At 35.4% G+C, this 27,027-nt stretch overlaps 1 protein-coding gene across 1 annotated transcript in view; it reads left to right on the top strand.

Moving 5' to 3' along the window:
- LOC150095644 (pescadillo homolog) overlaps positions 1–27,027 on the top strand; it is a 136,418-nt gene that overhangs the window by 57,613 nt on the left and 51,778 nt on the right. The window contains exons 8-10 of the mRNA XM_090409919.1: positions 1,661–1,726; positions 7,531–7,614; positions 10,812–10,945. Coding sequence (XP_090266045.1) covers positions 1,661–1,726; positions 7,531–7,614; positions 10,812–10,945 — 284 coding nt within the window. The remainder of the gene's footprint in view (positions 1–1,660; positions 1,727–7,530; positions 7,615–10,811; positions 10,946–27,027) is intronic.

The following is a 27,027-nucleotide window of genomic DNA, read 5'->3' on the forward strand; positions in this document are numbered from 1 at the left end:
TCTAAGAATAGGTTGGCACAAGAAGGAGAGAGAGCTACCCATGGCTAATCCAGTAAGTTGTTTGTGGTAGGTTTTTTGCCATGTAAAATAATTTGGAAAGATGTCGATGACTTCTGAAACAGGAATATTTGTGAATAGAGATGTAACAATATTATCTTCAGAGATACGGGTGTTTTTTTAATTTCTCCAAGAAATGTTGTGAGTTCTTGATATAAGAATCCGTGTTGTGAATGTGTTCTTGTAACATTTTGGCTAGATATTTTGATAGTTTGTAAGTAGGGGAATGGATACCATCTACTATTGGACGTAGTGGTGTACCTTTTTTTTTATGAATTTTGGGAACACCATATAGTCTTGGAGTTAACAGATGTATAGATTTTAGTTTTTGATTTAGTCCACAGGCCAGTTGGTCATATCATGTAATAGTTCATTGGTATCAAGATGGTTTTTGTGAGTAGGATCTGTGTTAAGAACATCATAGACAGATGTGTCCAATAACAGATTATTGATCTTTTCTTCATATTCCTTAGTATTTAAGATGACAGTGTTGTTGCCCTTGTCTGCTCTCAGTATAATGAATTCTTTGTTGTTCTTTAATTTGAGTAGTACTTTTCTTTCCATACTGCTAGAGTTGGTGTGAGAATATCTAGCAGGAGCAGAGAGGATTAAGCTGCTTTTTAATCATAGGTCATTGGCTATTGTGTGTGGAAGTAATGAGAAGGCTTTCTCTAAGTTGCAGATAAAGTCCATTTTTGGAATAGTAGTTGGTTTTAAGGCGAAGTTGAATCCTTTTTTGAGAATAGAAATCTCTGGTTTTGTTAAGATGTGATTAGATTGGTTCACAATGACTTGGTTGTCTGGTAGGGAATGTTTAGAGTTGATGTGATTATATTATAGTGCATTAAATTTTTTAATTTGTGTCTTTTTACTTAGATTGAAAGTTTTTGTATAACTTTTGTGAATCATGTTGTCCAAAAGTTGCCAAGTTTCCTCATCTAGGTTATTAGAAACGTCTGTGAATAAGTCATAGCATTGAGAGTCTATTTGGTTGAGTATGTATCTCAAATGACAAATTATTTCTCTAAGTAGAACGAATGCTGTATTGTGGTAAATGATATTAGCTTTTTTTGACTTAAAAAGTTGTTTTTGGTAAAGAAATTTTGGGATAATGTTGTTGTCATGACACCTTTTTAAGAATGTCAAATGGTTCAAATACCTAGCCTTTTTACTTTTTAAACTTTCAAGATTGCATACCTTTCGTTTTGTGATTTTGTCAATTCTATTTATATTATGACCTTTTTTCTTGACCACTAGTATTATTAAGAAACAAACTGACAATAGCATCAACCTGTCGGTATATAGAAAACCTACCAACACTGGATGCTACCTCCATTTTGACTCGTATGATGATATTTTCTCTCAGCTAACTAATGCATTACTGTTTGTATACTTTTTTGTACCTGTATGTTAGAAGCTGACATCCAAATACTAATCTTTATGATAAAAAAATTTATCTTTACTTGATGAAATAAATTGTAAGTAATGTTGTATCATTGCCATTAAAATACAACATAAAAATGTATGGAGTAAAATGCATTATTTCTTTTTCATGTTTTTATAATTCAGTAAATTGATTATGTAAAATTTATTTATTTAACAGCTAGATTTGGATGCTGATTCAAAAGACCATTTAACAGAGGCTGGTGAGAAAGGTGATGTTACAGAGGTAAGTCAAAATGTATATAATAAGCTAGCTTCTTTAAGTGCTACTGCTGTATACATATTTGAATGCTAACTGAACAGGTTGTCAGGCACTCTCTCTCTCTCTCTCTCTCTCTCTCTGTGTGTGTGTGTGTGTGTGTTATTTCCACAAGAAAGTGGAGCACTGTAAGTTTCTGATTATCTTCTAAACAGAAGTTTAGATGATTATCAGAAACATAAGAATTGGAGCCAAAACAGAGAACCATAAAAGATGAAACAGGTGATGATCTTTGAATGCAGAAGCAGTATCTTGTCCATCTCCTATATGAATGTCTCCTATATAAGAGATAGGCAAGGCACTGCTTGGAGTTATATAAAACATAGGAGTTGCTGAGGTCCAAAAGAGGTTAATTGATGAACTGAAGGAAATATCCCACCAAGAACATACTGAGAGAGGAATTTGTAAAGGCAGTGGAGCATCTGAAGAACCATAAAAACCACAGGAATGAGATCAATATGATGACAAACTATGCTAGTTGTGTAACATCGCATCAGATGAAGGGGAAAAAATTGATAAGATCAATTTTAACACCCATTCACAAAAAAGAAAAAAATTAAACCAAATGGACTGCAGAAATTACAGAAAAGTCACCCTAACAAGTCACGTGGAAAAAGTACTTATAATGATATCGTTGCCATCATGCTAAACAAATGAATCTGGATTAGGCTGCTTTTCAGGAGAGCAAAAAAAAATTTCATTCTCGAATTAAAAATCAACACCTAGTGTTACAAGTCTCAAATTGTACTCTTTGATGATGTCTCAGTGACTGAGATGAAATATTGGAAGAATTAAATATTATTTTTAATCATTTCTGAGTGCATTTCACTCCACTAAGCCTCTAACATGAGGTTCTGGAAAATGAGAGGCATAAGACCCAACATCTCTGAGCTTTTTTTTTTTATCTTGCTTTTGGAAAGAACAATGAATATTATAAAGGACAATATAAGGGGAATTTGAGCTCAAGATTTGCAGAGATTAAGAAAAACTAGGAACAACGTGCTGAAGTTAAGTGAGGAAAGAAAGAATTTGATTGATAATAAACATTAAAAAAACTAAAACTGTAATATTTATAGCAAAGATGATGAAGCAGCAAATAAAAGTCAAGAAACATGAGCTAGAAAAGGTAAATCATTTATAATATACATTTTTAAGTATTTTTCTGAAATGATAAAAATTACAGAAAGTCAATTCTAAGCACATCCACATAGCTGTCATCAGCCCTTCAAGTTTGCAACAACAGACCTTAAAACAACTATGGGAAGAAGCGGCATTTTTAAGTATCATTTCAAACAGTCAGAATCTGATTCCTCTATCAGGTAGGTATGCTCTCCAGATACATTCTGAACTGCCACCAAGATATGCATTTAGGCTTAAGTGCTGAGATTGATATCATGATTTAATTGAATGAAAGCACCACAAGGAATGAATTAAATAACTTTAATGGTTCCAACATTTTGCTTCTGTCATTGCTCAGTTTATCTCTATCATACCATTGCAACAACAGGTAACTCTTAAAACAGCCAGCTGAAATGGAAAACTGGAGTTGATTAGTGATTCCTCAACTGAATCTTCCAATATATTTCTAGTTTCATCTTTCTTTCTTGAGCAGATGTCCTGTTATCCCTGTGATTATCCTTAACTTACTGTTGTTTTTTCTCTCTCTCTCTCTCTCTGTCATTACACTCATAATTACAATCTCTTAATTGATTGTAAGCATACATGCTTTCATGAAACCACTCAAACATATCTAGTTTTCTTAACTACTCACATTCATTCTTTCAATGAAGAACATCCTCAAACACCTAGCACCAAATTCATTCAGATATCCTGCATCTGCAAGTACAGAGCCTTCTGACCATCTAAATTATGCCATACATCAACATACTGCACACCATTTTCTTCTATAGTCTTCTCACTAAATCACCTCTCCACCTCAGTTCACTTCTGTCATAAATGTAAGAAACTATTAATCCTGATGCTTTTTTTCCCTTCCTCAACCGTTTCATCTTGCATCAAATTTGTCACCTCTCAAACTATTCATTCCAACTACATCATCATCCACTCATTCTACTTACTAGCTTTGGTTGTAAATCTTTGCTTTCCAAAAACATGTTCTCATAGCTTGTTTGTTCAGCACACTCCTAATCACAGAATCACCAATTACAATATATAATTTTTCTTCCATATCTGTTTTATCATATCTTTGTCTACTTCTTTTATGTTAATGCATTTCATTCTTTCTCTTGAATATTTCTACCACTATCATTTGTTTCATTTGCAATCTTTCAAAATAATCTTTATTTTTCAGTTTTCATGTCATCTTTATTATTTCTGATTCTTTTCAATGAACTCTTTCCTTCTTTTCTAAGCTTTTTCAGTAGCTTCTGAACATATTTCCACTTTTCTGATTTTTATCTTCTATGTTCTTCCAACATCTTCCCATGACTTTTGTTTAGCTGCTTTTACACATTGCTTCACTTTCAGCACATGGTCTCTATATGCTCAGAGTGTATGCTGACTTATTTCATACGAACTTTTAATATGCTTTTTTCTTTTCCATGATTATTTTCTTAACTTCCTCATTCCACCATGAAGGTTTGATTTTTTTCTATCCTTGGAGGCAGCTTCTCCACATTCAGTTAGTGTTTTCTTCAGAGTCTATCGCGTTCAGAGGTTAGTTCTTATTTACAAATTCTTACCTTTTTCCTCAGTAATATTTGAGTATACACTTCACCTCTCATAGCTGATCAACTTGGATTTTTTTCAAAAACCTTACTTTTCTTTTCAATATCGCATTCAGTTTTATCCTACTCAAAACTAAATGGTGATCATTTCCCGTTTCTTGTATCTGTTGTCTTCTGTCATTGTGAATTTGTGCACATCTTTATGCTGAAAAACATGGTGTTAATGACTTTCGTGTCCTGAACAGAAATCTAGCAGGTACTTTCCATTATTATTAGCAGGGGCGAATATTCCAGATGTGCTAGGGTGCAGTGCACACCCACAAAACAACAGTATCATTGATATTATATTTTTGCATTTATTCCTGTTAAAGACTCCCCTAATTGTTTCCTGGCTTTGTGTGATTCCTAAAATTAAACACAAGATACTTATGCTTAATGAAGAGGACACTTTTTTGACACATAAACATTGCTTTACATTCACGTTAATAGCCCGGGTTTGCACTCACAAATACAAACACCTTAGAACCCTTTTAAGCAGATGTGCAGATGGCACAGCATGCCAAATTCTTAACATTCCATTGGCTTTAAACAGCCCAGAAGGCGAGGCAGGATTTGTGCCAAGACAATAGCACCCAGAAGTCATTAGTGGCTGTGATTGGTTATTGTGTGAAGCAATCCAATTGGACATTGTTATTTGACATCAGTTGCTGTTTTTGTTTTCTGACTTTCATCTGTTTTACATGAAGTGTGAACTCAAGTGTTTATGACACTGATATAGACAAGTTTTTAATATATATTTATAATTGCTATAAATAATTTATAACTTTTTTGCCCATATTTACAATGGGAAACAGTGTTGATGATGTACTGAATGTCCTGTTTTCTGCCAGAGCTTTCACGGATTGTATGTTTATAGTCAAATGAGGTTGGAACCTGTGTATAATAAGTAAAACAAGTTATTTTGGCCTGCCTCTGGTTCAATCTGGTTCTGGAAAAATAAATAATTTTTCTAAGTGATTACTGTTTTCCAATTTCTGTGCATATTATATGGCTGCATTTAAAAATCATATCAAAATTCAAATTATCTGTCTCACTTTAGTATTTGCCAATGATAATCTAATCTCACCATGAAGCATAAACCTTTTGCATCTCACATAAATGGTGCGTGTGAAGCATAGCTATTGTTCATTTGACCTTTATGCTTTCCATATTTAAAATTATATTAATTGATAAATTAAAATATTCAAAGTTATCCTACACTTAATTGCATTGAACCAATTAAGATGAGCATTGATGTGCAATGCACTCTTACAACTTTCATGCATCAATAAAAAATGCAATCGTACTGTTAAATTGACATGAATTTTGTAGCACACATTGCATAAGCCACACAACAGCACACCCACCTTAAATGGGCATGCAACATCACAGACTTTGCTCTTTTCTCCAGAATTTCTCAAAACATTTCTAAATGTTACTCTAGTAATCATCTCCAAAGAACCAACTTTTCATTTTTCTTTGTATAAGCTACTTCCTCCATTGCCTCAAATGAATTCCTCAGTAGTCTCACTCTCCAATTCCACGTCACTCTACTTGATATTATTTAGAGAGTTTACAAATCCATCATAATGAATTTATTTATTCATTTGTATGGAACCCCCCCTCCCAAAGGGAGGGGGGGGTTAAGCCCTCCTAATGAGGGATTAGGTGTATATATATATTTTATGACTGTAAATCTGCTGTGTTCATGGGGGCCCGGTTTGCCTGTTTTGAGGGATGAAAAACCAGAGTTTCCAGGTGGAAAAAACCCTCTATCTCCATGTGAGACATCTTGCCACAGTTTGTCCAGATATCCACATACTTGATTACATTTTGCTGTTATAAACAAAGAACTGTCTTCATCCTCCATGGTAGAGCGAGGACAACCTCTTAGCAAACGTCTGCAACACATTTCATTGGTTTGAAATGCTGGCCAGAGGCTGGATACAATGCTGTTTGAGATTCCAAAGTCTCTGGCAGCATCAATAATTCTGTGCCTTCTTCAAGCTTTCCAATAATTCTTCCCAACATGAAATCATCTAGGTGATGTCTTTGAGATATTACAAGACATACAAGTTTGCAACTTTATTCCTTCACCAAAAGAGCTTTCTTCAAACACAATTTGCTTAGTGCAGCTTTTTGTCCTTTATCCTGTTCAGTGCTAACGTGTGACCTCTTTGCATGCAATTCAAAAATTTGAACATATACCTGCTTTCTACATGAAATAGTTATACAAATTGCCACAAGCTGATTCGTCTGAATTTGTGGTTGTAATCTTCAGAAATAGTGTTTGTCCTTAGGTTTTGGACACGGTGTACATATGAAGTACACTTGTTTTTAGAAAACATGGAATATTTGAATTAGATGACATTAGCAAGAAATGATCATCCCAATTCCCAGTTCTTTAAATATTTAACGAATCTTGTGAAGATATTCTGCACCATCCAAACCTGAACAAGGCTGGTGTTATGTTGTGTTCTTGTCTTTCAGAGATAGTTATCAGAAAGATGAATATCTCATTTATTGTTTCTTAAAATATGTATTTTATCGTGTTAAATCTGGAGTCAAATTTGTACTTTTTTTTTTTTTTTTTTTTGAGTTATCAAATAAGATTACATGTGAAAAGTAAAAACTAAAATAATTCAGTTGTTTTTTTGAAATTATTGATTTAGCTTCAAATCACTTGTGGTCCACCAAAATTTAATAAGTCTTGATGTATGCTGCAGGCTGCTATTGGATGCATTTCTCCTTTGGATTGTGTTGTTTAAGTAGTACAAGGTCATACTGAAGGTTGTGTATGCTTTGTAAATAAACTTTTATTTATTTGTGTAAATGTCAGTTTGCCAAATTAATAATTAAAAAGAAGTAAATATTTTATTCTCATGTAAAAAAAAAAAATTAATGGTTTTACATTTTGGCTTATGATACTAAATGCATTAAGAATTTCCTTAAATTTTTAAATCTATGTTCTTTAGATGAAATTCACTAAGCAGAATGATGAAATGTTATTAACATTCATGATAGATTTGGTGTTTTTTAATATAGTATTTGGAAGCTTTGAATCTGAGTTTGAAAAATGTAAGAAGCAATGTTGAAGATTGTGAGCCTCAACTTGATGAATTTCCAGAGGTAAGACAAATTTGATTAATTGCTTATTATACTTTTGATACTTACAGTCAATAAAGTAGCTGTACATTGTGCTGAACACTGTTATTATGAAATGAAAAGGCATTGGTTTGAACTATTGAAAAGTTCCGGCCACGGTCTCTAACAATGCTAGACCATGATACTAAACCAATGGGTAGTAGTGCTATTTTTAACTTGATATTGCAAATGAGAAGTCAAAATTATCAAACTGATTTATTAACAGATATCAGAGTCCACAGATAGATGAAATTTTCATTAACTTCACACAAATACATTTACTTTTAATTAATCCACCCAGATCATCAACTGTTCAGTGTGACAGCAGATAAGATAAGGTCATCATACTTTAGATGCAAGCTCAACTCCATGCTACATTAATTGGCTAATGCTTCAGCAACCCTCTTCTTTTCAGCCATTTTCTGTCCACTGCTGGACAAAGGCCTCCTCCAGTTCTTTCTACCTTTCTCTGTTCTTGGCAATGGTTGACCAACTTTCCCCAACAAAATTTGACAATTCATCACTCCACCTTCTTTTAGGATGTCCTCGTTTCCCTTCTTTGGTATCCAGTTCATTAGTATGTTGGTCCATCGCTCATCTTCTCTTCTGGATAGATGTCCAGCCCATTTCCATTTTAGTTGCTTATGGTGAAAAATGATGTCATTGATGTCAGTCTGGCTTCTTATCCAGGTGTTTCGCTTCTTATCCTTTAATGTGATACCTAGCATCAACCTCTCCATTTTTCTTTGAGTTGTTGTTAATTTATTTGCCAGTGCTTTTGTTAGCGACCAAGTTTCACAACCATATGAGATGATTAAAAATTCAAAGTTTCTGATAACAAATGGGCATAATTATTTAAGATGTTCATTTTTCAGATATTCTTGTTGGAGTGTAGAAATATCTTGCAAGATTCTTTGAACAGTTTTGCAAACTGAAAAAAAATTTTGATAACTATAATTTCCTGCTGTTTAATATGGGGGGGGGGGCTAAGCTATGGTCTCCTAATCTTGATTGTTCACATTGTGCTCAAGGAGCAAAGATGCTCCATGAATGCAATGTGAATATAGCATTAAAGTGGTTTTTTGTACCATTGCATAAAATCTCCCAGATTCTTACATCCACTAAAATCTCCACATCATCCAAAAAAAAAAAAGCATTTATAGGATTCATTGCTCTTGTGGCATTTGCCAGATAGGAAGATAAGGGGAGATTCACATGTGTGAACATGTAAGAAACATTGAAAAAAGAAGACAGCATAAATCAGGTTTGTATCCTATACAATTACCATAGGCCATCCAATTGGAGCAGCAAACAAAAATGCATTATATTGATCATAATTGTTTTTCAAGAAAGTCCAAGGAAATCTGAAATGCTGTATATCCCTGCAAAATCAAGGCTTAATCATACATCAATAGGATTTTAATTTCATCAAAAATTTTAACTGTTGCAGACCTAGGATACAACACATACGATGCTACAGAACATGACAGCAGCAACTAGCATTGTTCCAACCTGTACACAGTAATAATTTAATGTTTTTATTCTGGTTGTTTATTTATATGTACAAATTGTGAAGTTCTGATGACATCTAATATTTGTTATTGTTTCTAGTCTGTTTTCTGTACAACTTTTGCCAGTACTCCTGACAATGTAAGTCTGCCTTATGAAACTTGCAGGATTATATTTTATTAAACTCGTTATTTATCTTAAAACATGTGGTCTCAATACCAGAACTGTCTGCAAAAGAGTAAGTTTTCTTGCATGATACCACAGGAAGAAAGAAACAAAGAACTAGTTTCATATATGAAAATAATTATTCTTGGACAGCAGTCGTCTGCCATCTGTTGTTTTAAACATCATCATTAGTAGGTTATAATGCAGTGCAAGAAAACTGGTATATAGAAGTTGTTTGAAATATCCAGTCAAGGACATAAAATGATAAAAAAAAAAAAAATCCGTGTCAGTTTGTTTATCTTTCATTTCATAGTTTTCTCTTCACAAGACAATTTCAGAAATGTTTTTCTTCTTGTAGGGAACAGTTTTTAAAAGTAAACAAAAGTGAATTTAGAATATAATTTTTGTTATATTGAACTTAAATATAGAATCAGCAAACAGCTGGTCTGATGAAAGAGTCAGTTTTTTATGTGAATCCCACTCATGAAAGGTTATAATTGTAAATCTATCATGTTTTAGTACCATTGGGTGGACTAAGGGTTAGATAATGGTTTGCCTGCATGGAGACTAGATGTGTACATTTTTACTCTCAAAACATTTTTCTTCACAGATTCATTAATTTCTTGATATGACAGCAGATTCTGCTGTCATACCAAGAAATTAATGAAGATCCCTTCAGTCACTAGTTTTACTAGTGAAGAATTTAGTCAGATGCAGTCTATTAATCCATTCAACTTGCTGTATCCCATCTGATCTTGATCAGCCTGTTTGGCTCCATCAGTGGTATATGAATCCCTGTGATCATAAGTTCTAAAACACCATAAAAAAGTACCTATTGATCATCATTTACCTGGGGAGGGATACATATTTTCATATTCCTTTACTACATAATATGACAAATTTTACTAGGTTTACGAAGACAAAAAAAGATCGGTTAAGTGTTAAGGAAGAAGTTGCATGATAAACAATTAAATATGTTGCAGGTTTCATTCATTTCCCATTCTTCTCAGTTCCTCTTTTTTTCATTGCAAACAACAAAAGTATGTCAATTTTTTTCTCATGCAACTTACATTGAAACTCTGTTTTCACTTTTTTATTTCTTGGATATACTGGACACATGCATGTACAGTACAAGATTTTTTTTATTCACTTGTTTTTGCATTATCTGTTCCACATTGTATTTTATTTTGTTACATTTTTAATGGTGTGATTGTTAAAAGCAACATTCAGTCACCACTAAAAATCGATTTTTAATTATTTTGTGTGCATGAGCATATATGCACATCTGAAAAAAATAAACCAGTCTCATGTTTATGAAATAAACAATAAAATTGATTAATTGAAGTCCATGTCTTTTGTTATGAAATACTTAATTTGATAAAGGATCAATGAATATAGATTAAGAAAAACATGTTGTGCTATTACACTAACTAAAGTTATTATAAAAAATGCCATTTGTTACATGTTTTATTGTTATGGTTTGTTGTTTCATGAAATTTACTTTACAGGCAGAAGATCATGACAAATTAGAAGAAATAAGGAAAGCAGAAGAAAAAATTAAAAAACTGCAAAATCTATTTAATGGTTTAAAGTTTTTCTTAAATAGAGAAGTACCTAGAGAGTCTCTAGTATTTATAATCAGGTAAAGTTTTTGGTATACTTTCTGCATGCGTGCTGCATTAATAAAAGTATTTGTATTTTCTGTTGCCATCACCAAGTGAGTCAAGTCATTTAGTACTGTGGGTGGGCAAGTTATCTTAGGCCTCCAATGTAGATAATCACTAGGCTCTGCATGTATCTCAAATATGTAACTGAATTCAAGAGGGCATATATCAGAATTTCATTTACCTCTATAGTTACATATAGAAATATGTAACTGTGTAGTGAAAATTACGTAAATTTGTGGCAAGCAAAAGGTAGAATATGTGTTAATTCAGAATGATTGGCTATGGACATTTGATGGTTTGTAAAGTGCAGCTGTGTTTATATACTCTTAAAGAGATGGTTTGGCATCAGCCTTATATCTACACATGCAAGGTATGTATGTGTGGTGCAGTATGAATATAATAGTTCAGATTTCTGTTTCTTTTTTATGTGAATCCCACACACAAAAGGTTATAAACATATAGTACATCAGTACTGTGATTGGAATAAATGGTTTTCTTCTTCCAAAACCAGAAGATAAACCCAAACATTTTTTTAACATATCTTAACCAACACCTTACCTTTTGTTTTGTCATAAAGAAAAACAAGTCTCAACCCCCTCCCTTTCCTTGCACTCTAGTTACTCATTTACTTTATGCAGTTTTTACATTTCCTAACAGATCTTTCTCTTTCATTAAGAAACTTGCCCACACCAATGGGTATGTCAATCATCTTTCGTATCATCTCTCCCAGCATATGCTGGATTAGTAAAAATTATCCGATGGTAGAACCATCTGCTCAGATCATCATCATCATCATCATCAAATTATTGCCATGTACCCTCAAGGGGTGTACAGGATATGACAGTACTACATGAAAAAATTACATCATTACTAACTTCCTACCTACAATTTTCCTCCAAATCAGTCTGTTACTTGTCAAGACTCCAACATTATCAGATCTTATATTTCTATCGTCTAAGGCACTTTGTATCGTATAAATCCACCTATATCTTGGTCTTCCTCTGGGTCGTTTTCCTGCAAACCTGACAGAGAACACTTGTTTTGCTAATCTTTCCTCTCCCATTCTATTTAAGTGACCATACCACCTGAGATTAGCTCTGCTAAAGCATTCCTGGATGCTGACAATGTCAAGTTCTTTCCTAATATCCTCATTTTTAATATGATATTGCCATTGATGCCATCTGTTCACGCCTCGAATCTTTCTCAGGACTCTCATATCTGCGGTCTCTAGTCTTTGGTCAAGTGTTTTACTTCTGACCCAGCTCTCAGATCCATAAGTTAAAATTGGTTTGAACACAGTCTTGTATACAGCTAATTTAGTGTTCCGACTAATTTCTTTCTTATTCCATATGAATTTATTCAATTGACTTCCCACGATACCAGCTTTGCTGATTCTGTTGTCTATTTCTATATTTAGTTTACCATCTTCAGTAAAAATTGTGCCTAAGTAGCTGAAATGTTTTACTTGTTCCACAGGTTCTCCATTCACAACATTTTCAATGATTCTGCCTATTTTCATTGTCTTTGTCTTTTTATTGCTGACCTTCATACCATATCTATTACAACAGCTATTCAATTTAGTCAGAGAATCTTGCAGACTTGTAGCGGATTTATTTAGAAGTATAACATCATCCGCATAAAGCAAAGAGCTGACATTAACATCTCCAATTTTGATATCAGGTTTAATACCACATTCCTTCATAATGTGATCCATATAGATAATGAATAACAGAGGGGATAATGTACATCCTTGTCTCACACCAGATTTAACATTAAACCATCTTCCTGTACTTCCTTCAATTCTAACTGCTAACTCACAACTCAAATAAACACTAAGTATTGCTTGATATAATGCCCCATTGACACCATATAACTGCAGTGTATTGAATAGCTTCTCTCTTGGCACCTTGTCATATGCCTTTTCCAAATCGACAAAACTTAAATACAGATCTTTGTTATATTTCCATGCTTTCTCGACTATTTGTCGTAAAGTGAAGATCTGATCCTGACAGCCTCTATTTGGCCTGAATCCAGCTTGTTCTTCACCAAGCTTTTCTTCCACAATTCTTCTCAACCGTTTCTCAAGTATACTTGCATAGATCTTGCCAGGAACACTCAGTAGGGAAATAAATCTGTAATTCTCACATTCAGTTTTATTTCCCTTTTTATATATGGGTACTATGATAGCTCTACTCCAATCATCGGGAATTCGTCCCTCTGTCCAGGCTTTTTGAACTATGCAGTGCAGCAACTGTAAGACTCTTATACCACCATACTTCAGCATTTCTGGTCGAATATCATCTACTCCTGCTGCCTTTCCACATTTCAAACCTTTGATGGCTTTTTCTACTTCAAGTATGGATATGTATTCCTGACTGCATGCCTGGTCAGTGTTTTTTTATCACTGTGCTGTCATCACTGCTTGTTTCATTTAGCAGTTTTTCAAAGTAATTACTCCATACTTCAAGGATATCTTTTTCTCCTGTTTTCATTTCACCTTTATCATCTCTAATTCCTTTTACAGCACTCTTTCCTCCATTCCTAAGCCTCTTCAACAACCTCCAGAAAATTTTGCCACCTTCTTGATATTTATTTTCTATATTCTTGCCAAAGTCCTCCCATGACTTTTGTTTAGCTAGTTTTACACACTGTTTAGCTTTCTTACATTTGTCTCTGTATTCTGTAAGAGTAAAAGCTGACTTATTTGCCAGCAACTTTTGATATGCTTTCTTCTTTTCCTTCACTGCCTCTTTAACTTCCTGTGTCCACCAGGGAGTTCTGATTTTTTTATCCTTGCACACAACCTCACCACATGCCTCTCTGGCAGAATCAATCAATGTTTCCTTCAGAGTTTGCCACTGAATCTCCAAGGTTTGATTCCTGTTCTCAAACTCTTTCATTTTCTTTTCAATAATATTTCTGTATTTTAGTCTACAGTTCACATCTGAGAGCTGCTCAACTTTTATTCGCTTTAAAACTCTCTTACATGTTATTCTTTTCTATATGAAATTCAATTTTATCCTGCTCAAGACTAAATAGTGATCACTTCCAATTTCAAATCCTCTGAACACTCTGGTGTCCTGCACCAGGGAGAAAACATCACTATCAACAATAACATAGTCAATGAGACTTTTCTTATTCCTAGCCTCTTCTCTCTTCTCTCCATGTGAATTTGTGCACATTTTTATGTTGGAACATGGTGTTAGTAATAACCAGTCCATGTCCTGAGCAGAAATCCAACAGATATTTGCCATTATTATTAGCTTTGCTCTTTTCTCCAAATTTTCCCAAAATATTTTTGTATGTCTCACAATCATTTCCTACTCTACTATTTAGATCCCCAACAAGGACCAACTTTTCCTTTTTCATTGTGTCAGTTGCTTTTTCTAAAGCGTCAAAAAATTCCTCCACTTCTACCTTAGTAGAACCTTCTGTGGGACCATAGGCACAAATAAGTCTCATTGTCCAGTTCCCCATTCTCATATTTGCCCACATTACTCTACTTGAGACTGACTGCCATTCAAGAAGATTAGCCTCGTATTTTGTGTTGAATACTATGGCTACTCCTTCTTTTCCTTGATTGTCATTGCCTGAATATAACATTTTGTATTTATTGCTCAGAAAGATCTCGCCAGTTTTGGTCTTTTTTTGTTTCAGTCACCCCTATTATGTCGATCTGGTACTTATCTAATTCCTCAGCTAGCTCCATTTCTTTGCCATTCAGGCTTCTTACGTTGATAGTACCGATCTTTAACTCTGGTGATGTTGAGTTGGGGTTTGTTTTCAGATTTGTTCCAGTAGCTGACTTTTCGCTGTTCGCCCTGGTTCCCTGGCGAAAACAACGGGGGCCTTGTTTAACCGGGCGACGCCCAAGCCGGCATGAAATTTTGTCATGTTGTACCATCATTTTTTATTTTGGTTTAACCAATAAGAATACAATTTGGTCGGCTAAATCCCAAATTGCCAGCATATCCTCGTTCGTTCAGTATCAAAGTATATACCCAACAGGGTGCACCACGAGAAGGTGAGGATTGGACATTAGGTCAGAAGCCCTGGTCGGTTCTCCGCATTCCTTTAAAGGCTATGTGGAGGTCTCCTCTCAGTTATACAGCTTTGACCCTTAAGCACCCCTGACCCTTAAGCACCCCCAGCCTAACTACTAAAATCAACATCTATGGCACCTTGTTAGTCAATGCCTCCCACTAGTGAAATCAACAAAGTTATGCTCTTCACCCAAAATCCAAATCATAAGATTGTAGTCTGAGCTGCCAAGAGAAGAATAGACATCTGCAGTGTATTATTTGATATTCTTTGATAGTTGGACTGTTTATGTTATGTCATTGCTAATAGCAAATACCTCAGCATTCCTATCAGTAATTGGTGAAGAGAAGCTAGTTTGTGTTGTGGATGTTGAGACTCCACAGGAAGAGCACCTCACTGTTTGGGTATTGGGGTAGAAAATCAAATATTAGATAGGGTAATCAAATAGGTCAAAGTGGTTATCAAAATATATTTAGAAAGTGATAAAGGATATGATCTGAAGCTCTGCTTTAGAGACCAAACATGGAACTTGTTCATACCACATCACATCCAGTGAACACTAGGTCACCTGAGGTTCTTTTGTAATAACATATTTTACCACGAGAGGAGGAAGTTGGTATTTGAGTGAGAGAGCTAAACCAGATCAGGAACATTGGGATTCTCTAAATGCTTTCCACCAGTTTCTTATCCTATTTGGTCATCATCATCATCATCAAATTCCTGCCATGTACTCTCAAGGGGTGTACAGGATATGACAGTACTACATGAAAAAATTACATCATTACTAACTTCCTATCTACAATTTTCCTCCAAATCAGTCTGTTACTTGTCAAGACTCCAACATTATCAGATCTTATATTTCTATCGTTTAAGGCACTTTGTACCGTATCAATCCACCTATATCTTGGTCTTCCTCTGGGTCGTTTTCCTGCCAACCTGGCAGAGAACACTTGTTTTGCTAATCTTTCCTCTTCCAATCTATTTAAGTGACCATACCACCTGAGATTAGCTCTGCTAACACATTCCTGGATGCTGACAATGTCAAGTTCTTTCCTAATATCCTCATTTTTAATATGATATTGCCATTGATGCCATCTGTTCACGCCTCTAATCTTTCTCAGGACTCTCATATCTGCTGTCTCTAGTCTTTGGTCAAGTGTTTTACTTCTGACCCACCTCTCAGATCCATAAGTTAAAACTGGTTTGAACACTGTCTTGTATACAGCTAATTTAGTGTTCAGACTAATTTCTCTCTTATTCCATATGAATTTATTCAATTGACTTCAAACCATACCAGTTTTGCTGATTCTGTTGTCTATTTCTATATTTAATTTACCATTTTCACTAAAATTCGTGCCTAAGTAGCTGAAATATTTTACTTGTTCCACAGGATCTCCATTCACCACAGTTGACATTTTCAATGATTCTGCCTATTTTCATTGTCTTTGTCTTTTTAATGCTGACCTTCATACCATATATGTTACAACAGCTATTCAATTTAGTCAGAGAATCTTGCAGACTTGAAGCGGATTTATTTAGAAGTATAACATCATCCGCATAAAGCAAAGAGCTGACATTAACATCTCCAATTTTGATATCAGGTTTAATACCACATTTCTTCATAATGTGATCCATATAGATAATGAGTAACAGAGGGGATAATGTACATCCTTGTCTCGCACCAGATTTAACATTAAACCATCTTCCTGTACTTCCTTCAATTCTGACTTACAACTCAAATACAGACTAAGTATTGCTTGATATAATGCCCCATTGACACCATATAACTGCAGCGTATTGAATAGCTTCTCTCTTGGCACCTTGTCATATGCCTTTTCCAAATCGACAAAACTTAAATAGAGATCTCTGTTATATTCCCATATTTTCTCGACTATTTGTCGTAAAGTGAAGATCTGATCCTGACAGCCTCTATTTGGTCTGATCCAGCATGTTCTTCACCAAGCTTTTCTTCCACAATTCTTCTCAACCGTTTCTCAAGTATACTTGCATAGATCTTGCCAGGAACACTCAGTAGGGAAATACCTCTGTAATTCTCACATTCAGTTTTATTTCCCTTTTTATATATGGGTACTATGAGAGCTCTACTCCAATCATCGGGAATTCGTCCCTCTGTCCAGGCTTTCTGAACTATGCAGTGCAGCCACTGTAAGACTTTTATACCACCATACTTCAGCATTTCTAGTTGAATATCATCTACTCCTGCTGCCTTTCCACATTTCAAACCTTTGATGGCTTTTTCTACTTCAAGTATGGATATGTATTCCTGACTGCATGCCTGGTCACTGTTTTTTATCACTGTGCTGTCGTCACTGCTTGTTTCATTTAGCAGTTTTTCAAAGTAATTACTCCACACTTCAAGGATATCTTTTTCTCCTGTTTTTATGTCACCTTTATCATCTCTAACTCCTTATACAGCACTCTTTCCTTTCCTAAGCTTCTTCAACAACCACCAGAATATTTTGCCACCTTCTTGATATTTATTTTCTATATTCTTGCCAAAGTCCTCCCATGACTTTTGTTTAGCTAGTTTTACACACTGTTTAGCTTTCTTACATTTGTCTCTGTATTCTGTAAGAGTAAAAGCTGACTTATTTGCCAGGAACTTTTGATATGCTTTCTTCTTTTCCTTCACTGTCTCTTTAACTTCCTGTGTCCACCAGGGAGTTCTGATTTTTTTTATCCTTGCACACAACCTCACCACATGCCTCTCTGGCAGAATCAATCAATGTTTTCTTCAGAGTTTGCCACTGAATCTCCAAGGTTTGATTCCTGTTCTCAAACTCTTTCATTTTCTTTTCAATAATCTTTCTGTATTTTAGTCTACAGTTCACACCTGAGAGCTGCTCAACTTTTATTCGCTTTAAAACTTTCTTACATGTTATTCTTTTCAATATGAAATTCAATTTTATCCTGCTCAAGACTAAATAGTGATCACTTCCAATATCAAATCCTCTGTACACTCTGGTGTCCTGCACCAGGGAGAAAACATCACTATCAACAATAACATAGTCAATGAGACTTTTCTTATTCCTAGCCTCTTCTCTCCATGTGAATTTGTGCACATTTTTATGTTGGAACATGGTGTTAGTAATAACCAGTCCATGTCCTGAGCAGAAATCCAACAGATATTTGCCATTATTCTTAGCTTTGCTCTTTTCTCCAAATTTTCCCAAAATATTTTTGTATGTCTCACAATCATTTCCTACTCTGCTATTTAGATCCCCAACAAGGACCAACTTTTCCTTTTTCATTGTGTCAGTTGCTTTTTCTGAAGCCTCAAAAAATTACTCCACTTCTATCTTAGTAGAACCTTCTGTGGGATCATAGGCACAAATTAGTCTCATTGTCCAGTTCCCCATTCTCATATTTGCCCACATTACTCTATTTGAGACTGACTGCCATTCAAGAAGATTAGCCTCATATTTTGTGTTGAATACTATGGCTACTCCTTCTTTTCCTTTATTGTCATTGCCTGAATATAACATTTTGTATTTATTGCTCAGAAAGATCTCACCAGTTTTGGTCTTTTTTGTTTCAGTCACCCCTATTATGTCGATCTGGTACTTATCTAATTCCTCAGCTAGCTCCATTTCTTTGCCATTCAGGCTTCTTATGTTGATAGTACGGATCTTTAACTCTGGTGGTGTTGAGTTGAGGTTTATTTTCAGATTTGTTCCAGTAGCTGACTTTTCGCTTTTTTCGCTTTTCGCTCATTTTTTATTTTGGTTTAACCAATAAGAATACAATTTGGTCGGCTAAATCCCACATTGCCAGCCCATCCTCGTTCGTTCAGTATCAAAGTAGATAACCAACAGAGTGCACCATGAGAAGATGAGGATTGGACATTATGTCAGAAGCCCTGGTTGGTTCTCCGCATTCCTTTAAAGGCTATGTGGAGGTCTCCTCTCAGTTATACAGCTTTGATCCTTAAGCTCCCCATCCTATTTGGTTTTGGTCTTAATTCAGCAAACCTGCCCACACCTGTTCTAACATTCCATTAAAGTCGATCTGCTCCATGTATTTTTAAGTTGGCTAAGCTTCCTCTTTCCTTGTTTATTCCATTCTAGAAGTATACTGTACAGATAGCAGTTTATGAATGTTTGTAGCTTTCTTTGTATTTTCTTTGAAATCAATCACATTTCACACCCACATAAAAGAAGTAATTTAATATATGCATTAAGTATTTTTATTTTTGTATCTGTGTGAATATTTTTCATTTTCCATACTCTACTAAGTTTAGCACATGCATTTCGTGCCTTTTGAATCCTTACATCATCTCTAGTTGCTTCTCCATCCTCCTATAAAACACTGCTGAAATGTGTAAAATTTGAAACAGCTTGTTTTTTCATTTTTAATTGTGCTTGATACCTTGTTGTCCATATTGATTCTCATTTCTTTCATTTTGATGTATTTATTTTCAGGCCAATTCTTCAGTGATTCTTCTTGTGATGTCAAAAAAAAAGAAAAAAAATTAGCTAATGCCTTTTATTCCCTTATAAGGAGTAGGTGAGGCTGTTTTAGCTCTGTTTAACTTTTGGAGACTGAGTGGGCAGTTCAATCTCCACTGGCAGCCAATCAAAGATAGTGGGCCCAAGACTGTCACTAATTATAAGCAACATCCGATGAAGAGATGACTGACATGCGATTGGTACCACCTTGTGTCTAAGGTGTTAGACACACTGTTTGTTTTTTCATTTTAACTTAGAGCAAACAGATATACCACATTTACAGTATAATATTCTATTTGAACTTGTTTTTAAATGAAAAAAATGCAATATCTCAAAGCATCTAAAATGAATAGGTGAGATACTTTAAGAAATATTACTTAGTATTAGATTTTGAAGTAGGAAAAATGTATGTGTGTCTCTGTCTTTTATTCTGAACAAGTGTGGCTTCTACAATCGAATTTCTTGTGTTTCCAGGAGGGGGGGGGGAACTCACCTATGCCAGAGATTGACCAACTCAGGAACCAGTCAAAGAGAGGTTTAGGAAAAGTTCCTCTGGTCATCGACTAGACTAGAACTTTCTTCAGGCAGCATAACACAGGTGGCACAAATGCCATTTTCACTGAGCTACACAGGCTTCTTGTAATGTTCGTTTATTTTGGATATTTGCATGTCTGTGAGCAATTAGGCATACATCATCTGCATAGCCTGGATCACCCAGAGTTTTATTTCTTTTCTATGATATTCCTCTGGTATGTGTCATTCCTGTCTGTTCAACAAGGTGATCTGGCACAGTATAAATAATAACGGAGATATCGGACATTCTTGTCATACTCCAGATACAGTTTGAAAAGGCTGTTTCTCGTATCCATCGTGCAGCGCCTGGCATTGGAATGTATTATATTCTTTCCTTTATGGAGTTAATAAACTCCATAATATTATCTTCTGTGGCAATACTTCAGGCAATGTCAATCAAGGAAAAGAAGGAGTAGCCATAGTATTCAACACAAAATACGAGGCTAATCTTCTTGAATGGCAGTCGGTCTCAAGTAGAGTAATGTGGGCAAATATGAGAATGGGGAACTGGACAATGAGACTTATTTGTGCCTATGGTCCCACAGAAGGTTCTACTAAGGTAGAGGTGGAGGAATTTTTTGAGGCTATAGAAAAAGAAACTGACACAATGAAAAAGGAAAAGTTGGTCCTTGTTGGGGATCTAAATAGCAGAGTAGGAAATGATTGTGAGACATACAAAAATATTTTGGGAAAATTTGGAGAAAAGAGCAAAGCTAATAATAATGGCAAACATCTGTTGGATTTCTGCTCAGGACATGGACTGGTTATTACTAACACCATGTTCCAACATGAGACTTATTTGTGCCTATGGTCCCACAGAAGGTTCTACTAAGGTAGAAGTGGAGGAATTTTTTGAGGCTTTAGAAAAAGCAACTGACACAATGAAAAAGGAAAAGTTGATCCTTGTTGGGGATCTAAATAGTAGAGTAGGAAATGATTGTGAGACATACAAAAATATTTTGGGAAAATTTGGAGAAAAGAGCAAAGCTAATAATAATGGCAAATATCTGTTGGATTTCTGCTCAGGACATGGACTGGTTATTACTAACACCATGTTCCAACATAAAAATGTGCACAAATTCACATGGAGAGAAGAGGCTAGGAATAAGAAAAGTCTCATTGACTATGTTATTGTTGATAGTGATGTTTTCTCCCTGGTGCAGGACACCAGAGTGTACAGAGGATTTGAAATTGGAAGTGATCACTATTTAGTCTTGAGCAGGATAAAATTGAATTTCATATTGAAAAGAATAACATGTAAGAAAGTTTTAAAGCGAATAAAAGTTGAGCAGCTCTCAGATGTAAACTGTAGACTAAAATACAGAAATATTATTGAAAAGAAAATGAAAGAGTTTGAGAACAGGAATCAAACCTTGGAGATTCAGTGGCAAACTCTGAAGGAAACATTGATTGATTCTGCCAGAGAGGCATGTGGTGAGGTTGTGTGCAAAGATAAAAAAATCAGAACTCCCTGGTGGACACAGGAAGTTAAAGAGGCAGTGAAGGAAAAGAAGAAAGCATATCAAAAGTTCCTGGCAAATAAGTCAGCTTTTACTCTTACAGAATACAGAGACAAATGTAAGAAAGCTAAACAGTGTGTAAAACTAGCTAAACAAAAGTCATGGGAGGACTTTCGCAAGAATATAGAAAATAAATATCAAGAAGGTGGCAAAATATTCTGGAGGTTGTTGAAGAAGCTTAGGAATGGAGGAAAGAGTGCTGTAAAAGGAATTAGAGATGATAAAGGTGAAATGAAAACAGGAGAAAAAGATATCCTTGAAGTATGGAGTAATTACTTTGAAAAACTGCTAAATGAAACAAGCAGTGATGACAGCACAGTGATAAAAAACACTGACCAGGCATGCAGTCAGGAATACATATCCATACTTGAAGTAGAAAAAGCCATCAAAGGCTTGAAATGTGGAAAGGCAGCAGGAGTAGATGATATTCGACCAGAAATGCTGAAGTATGGTGGTATAAGAGTCTTACAGTGGCTGCACTGCATAGTTCAGAAAGTCTGGACAGAGGGACGAATTCCCGATGATTGGAGTAGAGCTCTCATAGTACCCATATATAAAAAGGGAAATAAAACTGAATGTGAGAATTACAGAGGTATTTCCCTACTGAGTGTTCCTGGCAAGATCTATGCAAGTATACTTGAGAAACGGTTGAGAAGAATTGTGGAAGAAAAGCTTGGTGAAGAACAAGCTGGATTCAGGCCAAATAGAGGCTGTCAGGATCAGATCTTCACTTTACGACAAATAGTCGAGAAAGCATGGGAATATAACAAAGATCTGTATTTAAGTTCTGTCGATTTGGAAAAGGCATATGACAAGGTGCCAAGAGAGAAGCTATTCAATACGCTGCAGTTATATGGTGTCAATGGGGCATTATATCAAGCAATACTTAGTCTTTATTTGAGTTGTGAGTCAGCAGTTAGAATTGAAGGAAGTACAGGAAGATCGTTTAATGTTAAATCTGGTGTGAGACAAGGATGTACATTATCCCCTCTGTTATTCATTATCTATATGGATCACATTATGAAGGAATGTGGTATTAAACCTGATATCAAAATTGGAGATGTTAATGTCAGCTCTTTGCTTTATGCGGATGATGTTATACTTCTAAATAAATCCGCTACAAGTCTGCAAGATTCTCTGACTAAATTGAATAGCTGTTGTAATAGATATGGTATGAAGGTCAGCAATAAAAAGACAAAGACAATGAAAATAGGCAGAATCATTGAAAATGTCAACTGTGTTGTGAATGGAGAACCTGTGGAACAAGTAAAACATTTCAGCTACTTAGGCACAATTTTTACTGAAGATGGTAAACTAAATATAGAAATAGACAACAGAATCAGCAAAGCTGGTATGGTGGGAAGTCAATTGTATAAATTCATATGGAATAAGAAAGAAATTAGTTGGAACACTAAATTAGCTGTATACAAGACTGTGTTCAAACCAATTTTAACTTATGGATCTGAGAGCTGGGTCAGAAGTAAAACACTTGACCAAAGACTAGAAACCGCAGATATGAGAGTCCTGAGAAAGATTAGAGGTGTGAACAGATGGCATCAATGGCAATATCATATTAAAAATGAGGATATTAGGAAAGAACTTGACATTGTCAGCATCCAGGAATGCGTTAGCAGAGCTAATCTCAGATGGTATGTTCACTTAAATAGAATGGGAGAGGAAAGATTAGCAAAACAAGTGTTCTCTGCCAGGTTGGCAGGAAAACGACCCAGAGGAAGACCAAGATATAGGTGGATTGATACGGTACAAAGTGCCTTAGACGATAGAAATATAAGATCTGATAATGTTGGAGTCTTGACAAGTAACAGACTGATTTGGAGGAAAATTGTAGATAGGAAGTTAGTAATGATGTAATTTTTTCATGTAGTACTGTCATATCCTGTACACCCCTTGAGGGTACATGGCAGGAATTTGATGATGATGATGATGATGTTCCAACATAAAAATGTGCACAAATTCACATGGAGAGAAGAGGCTAGGAATAAGAAAAGTCTCATTGACTATGTTATTGTTGATAGTGATGTTTTCTCCCTGGTGCAGGACACCAGAGTGTACAGAGGATTTGAAATTGGAAGTGATCACTATTTAGTCTTGAACAGGATAAAATTGAATTTCATATTCAAAAGAATAACATGTAAGAAAGTTTTAAAGCGAATAAAAGTTGAGCAGCCCTCAGATGTGAACTATAGACTAAAATACAGAAAGATTATTGAAGAAAAAATGAAAGAGTTTGAGAACAGGAATCAAACCTTGGAGATTCAGTGGCAAACTCTGAAGAAAACATTGATTGATTCTGCCAGAGAGGCATGTGGTCAGGTTGTGTGCAAGGATTAAAAAAATCAGAACTCCCTGGTGGACACAGGAAGTTAAAGAGGCAGTGAAGGAAAAGAAGAAAGCATATCAAAAGTTCCTGTCAAATAAGTCAGCATGTGCTCTTAGAGAATATAGAGACAAATGCAAGAATACTAAACACTGTGTAAAACTAGCTAAACAAAAGTCATGGGAGGACTTTGGCAAGAATATAGAAAATAAATATCAAGAAGGTGGCAAAATATTCTGGTGGTTGTTGAAGAAGCTTAGGAATGGAGAAAAGAGTGCTGTAAAAGGAGTTAGAGATGATAAAGGTGGCATGAAAACAGGAGATAAAGATATCCTTGAAGTACTTTGAAAAACTGCTAAATGAAACAAGCAGTGATGACAGCACAGTGATAAAAAACACTGACCAGGCATGCAGTCAGGAATACATAACCATACTTGAAGTAGAAAAAAAACCATCAAAGGCTTGAAACGTGGAAAGGCAGCAGTAGTAGATGATATTCGACCAGAAATGCTGAAGTATGGTGGTATAAAACTCTTGCAGTTGCTGCACTGCATAGTTCAGAAAGCCTGGACAGATGGACAAATTCCCGATGATTGGAGTAGAGCTCTCATAGTACCCATATATAAAAAGGGAAATAAAACTGAATGTGAGAATTACAGAGGTATTTCCCTACTGAGTGTTCCTGGCAAGATCTATGCAAGTATACTTGAGAAACGGTTGAGAAGAATTGTGGAAGAAAAGCTTGGTGAAGAACATGCTGGATCAGACCAAATAGAGGCTGTCAGGATCAGATCTTCACTTTACGACAAATAGTCGAGAAAATATGGGAATATAACAGAGATCTCTATTTAAGTTTTGTCGATTTGGAAAAGGCATATGACAAGGTGCCGAGAGAAGCTATTCAATACGCTGCAGTTATATGGTGTCAATGGGGCATTATATCAAGCAATACTTAGTCTTTATTTGAGTTGTAAGTCAGCAGTTAGAATTGAAGGAAGTACAGGAAGATGGTTTAATGTTAAATCTGGTGTGAGACAAGGATGTACGTTATCCCCTCTGTTATTCATTATCTATATGGATCACATTATGAAGGAAAGTGGTATTAAACCTGATATCAAAATTGGAGATGTTAATGTCAGCTCTTTGCTTTATGCGGATGATGTTATACTTCTAAATAAATCCGCTACAAGTCTGCAAGATTCTCTGACTAAATTGAATACCTGTTGTAATAGATATGGTATGAAGGTCAGCAATAAAAAGACAAAGAAATAGGCAGAATCATTGAAAATGTTAACTGTGTTGTGAATGGAGAACTTGTGGAACAAGTAAAACATTTCAGCTACTTAGGTACGATTTTTACTGAAGATGGTAAATTAAATATAGAAATAGACAACAGAATCAGCAAAGCTGGTATGGTGGGAAGTCAATTGAATAAATTCATATGGAATAAGAGAGAAATTAGTCTGAACACTAAATTAGCTGTATACAAGACTGTGTTCAAACCAGTTTTAACTTATGGATCTGAGAGGTGGGTCAGAAGTAAAACACTTGACCAAAGACTAGAGACCGCAGATGTGAGAGTCCTGAGAAAGATTAGAGGCGTGAACAGATGGCATCAATGGCAATATCATATTAAAAACGAGGATATTAGGAAAGAACTTGACATTGTCAGCATCCAGGAATGTGTTAGCAGATTAGCAGAGCTAATCTCAGGTGGTATGGTCACTTAAATAGAATGGGAGAGAAAAGATTAGCAAAACAAGTGTTCTCTGCCAGGTTGGCAGGAAAACGACCCAGAGGAAGACCAAGATATAGGTGGATTGATACGGTACAAAGTGCCTTAAACGATAGAAATATAAGATCTGATAATGTTGCGCGTCTTGACAAGTAACAGATCGATTTGGAAGAAAATTGTAGATAGGAAGTCAGTAACGATTTTAATAATTTTTTTCATGTAGTACTGTCGTATCCTGTACACTCCTTGAGGGTACATGGCAGGAATTTAATGATGGTGGTGGTGGCAATACTTAGTTTTGAAGTGAACTTCACACACAATTTCTAGCAGTGGATCGAAGGTTTTTTCATAATCCACAAACAGCAAATATAAACAAGTTAAAGTTTATACAAATATAAAGTTAAAGGCTGTTAAACTTTTCCTCTTCTTCAAAGGGTACTTTCTCAGTTGGGGCATAGTACTGAACAACTGTTAGCCTTCCAAATTTAGTTTTAAAATTTGCTTTTATTGTTAGTTCTGAAACTGGTTCCCACCTAATCATTGCTTGACTCAATCTTTTGCTCCCGAGGAGGATTGCATGTGTATCAGTTATATTAGGCATCCATGAATAAAGAAATACATTCCCATTGGGACAATTTATTCTACCATTACATCTTATTTCGCTAACTCCTAATAATTCAATCTTATATTTTTTTCCATCTCCTTTCTTAGTTGTGTTACTTTTCCTGTTGTCAGTGCCTTGACATTCCATTGGTTGATTTGTGTCCTAAGTTTCCAAGCTCTAATTGTTATCAAGGAGTTTATCTGATTTTTGCATTTATCTGACTTGAAAACAATATTTACATTTTTTGAGACTTGTGCAGGTTATTAGCCCACAGAGTTCCTATCCTGGTGGTAGGGCTGCTACTTCAGCAACCAGACATGCATTTTATACACAAGCATTTCATCTTGTGCAAACGTTTCAGCTGTATTACCCTCAGGTGAGGTCACCTGAGGCTCTCTTGTAATAACATATTCTACCATGAGAGGAGAAAGTTGGCATTTGAGTGAGAGAGGCTAAACCTCTCTCTCTCTATGTTCACTCGGCAACTACAGATGCTGTATGGTCACTCCGATGCTTGATGATGTTTCACACCAGGCCTTGCCATGTAGTCCTATTGTTTGCTTTTCTGGCAGCCTCAACTCTCTGAAGATCAGTCACTCCACACATGCCATCCATCCATCTCATTGATAGCCTACCCCTGCCTCTTTTTCCAGGAACTTTACCTTCTATTACTGTTCTGAGAAGTCCTCCTTCCATCCTTTCTATGTGTCCAAAATATTTTAACTTTCTTCTGTCAATATCCTTAAGGAGCCTTAAAGTTCTACTAATCTTTTCTAA

The sequence above is a fragment of the Typopeltis vanoorti genome, chromosome 20 (genome assembly GCF_054136105.1).
Source record: "Typopeltis vanoorti isolate ZY-2024b chromosome 20, IOZ_Tvanoo_1.0, whole genome shotgun sequence".
NCBI classification, from domain to species: domain Eukaryota; kingdom Metazoa; phylum Arthropoda; class Arachnida; order Uropygi; family Thelyphonidae; genus Typopeltis; species Typopeltis vanoorti.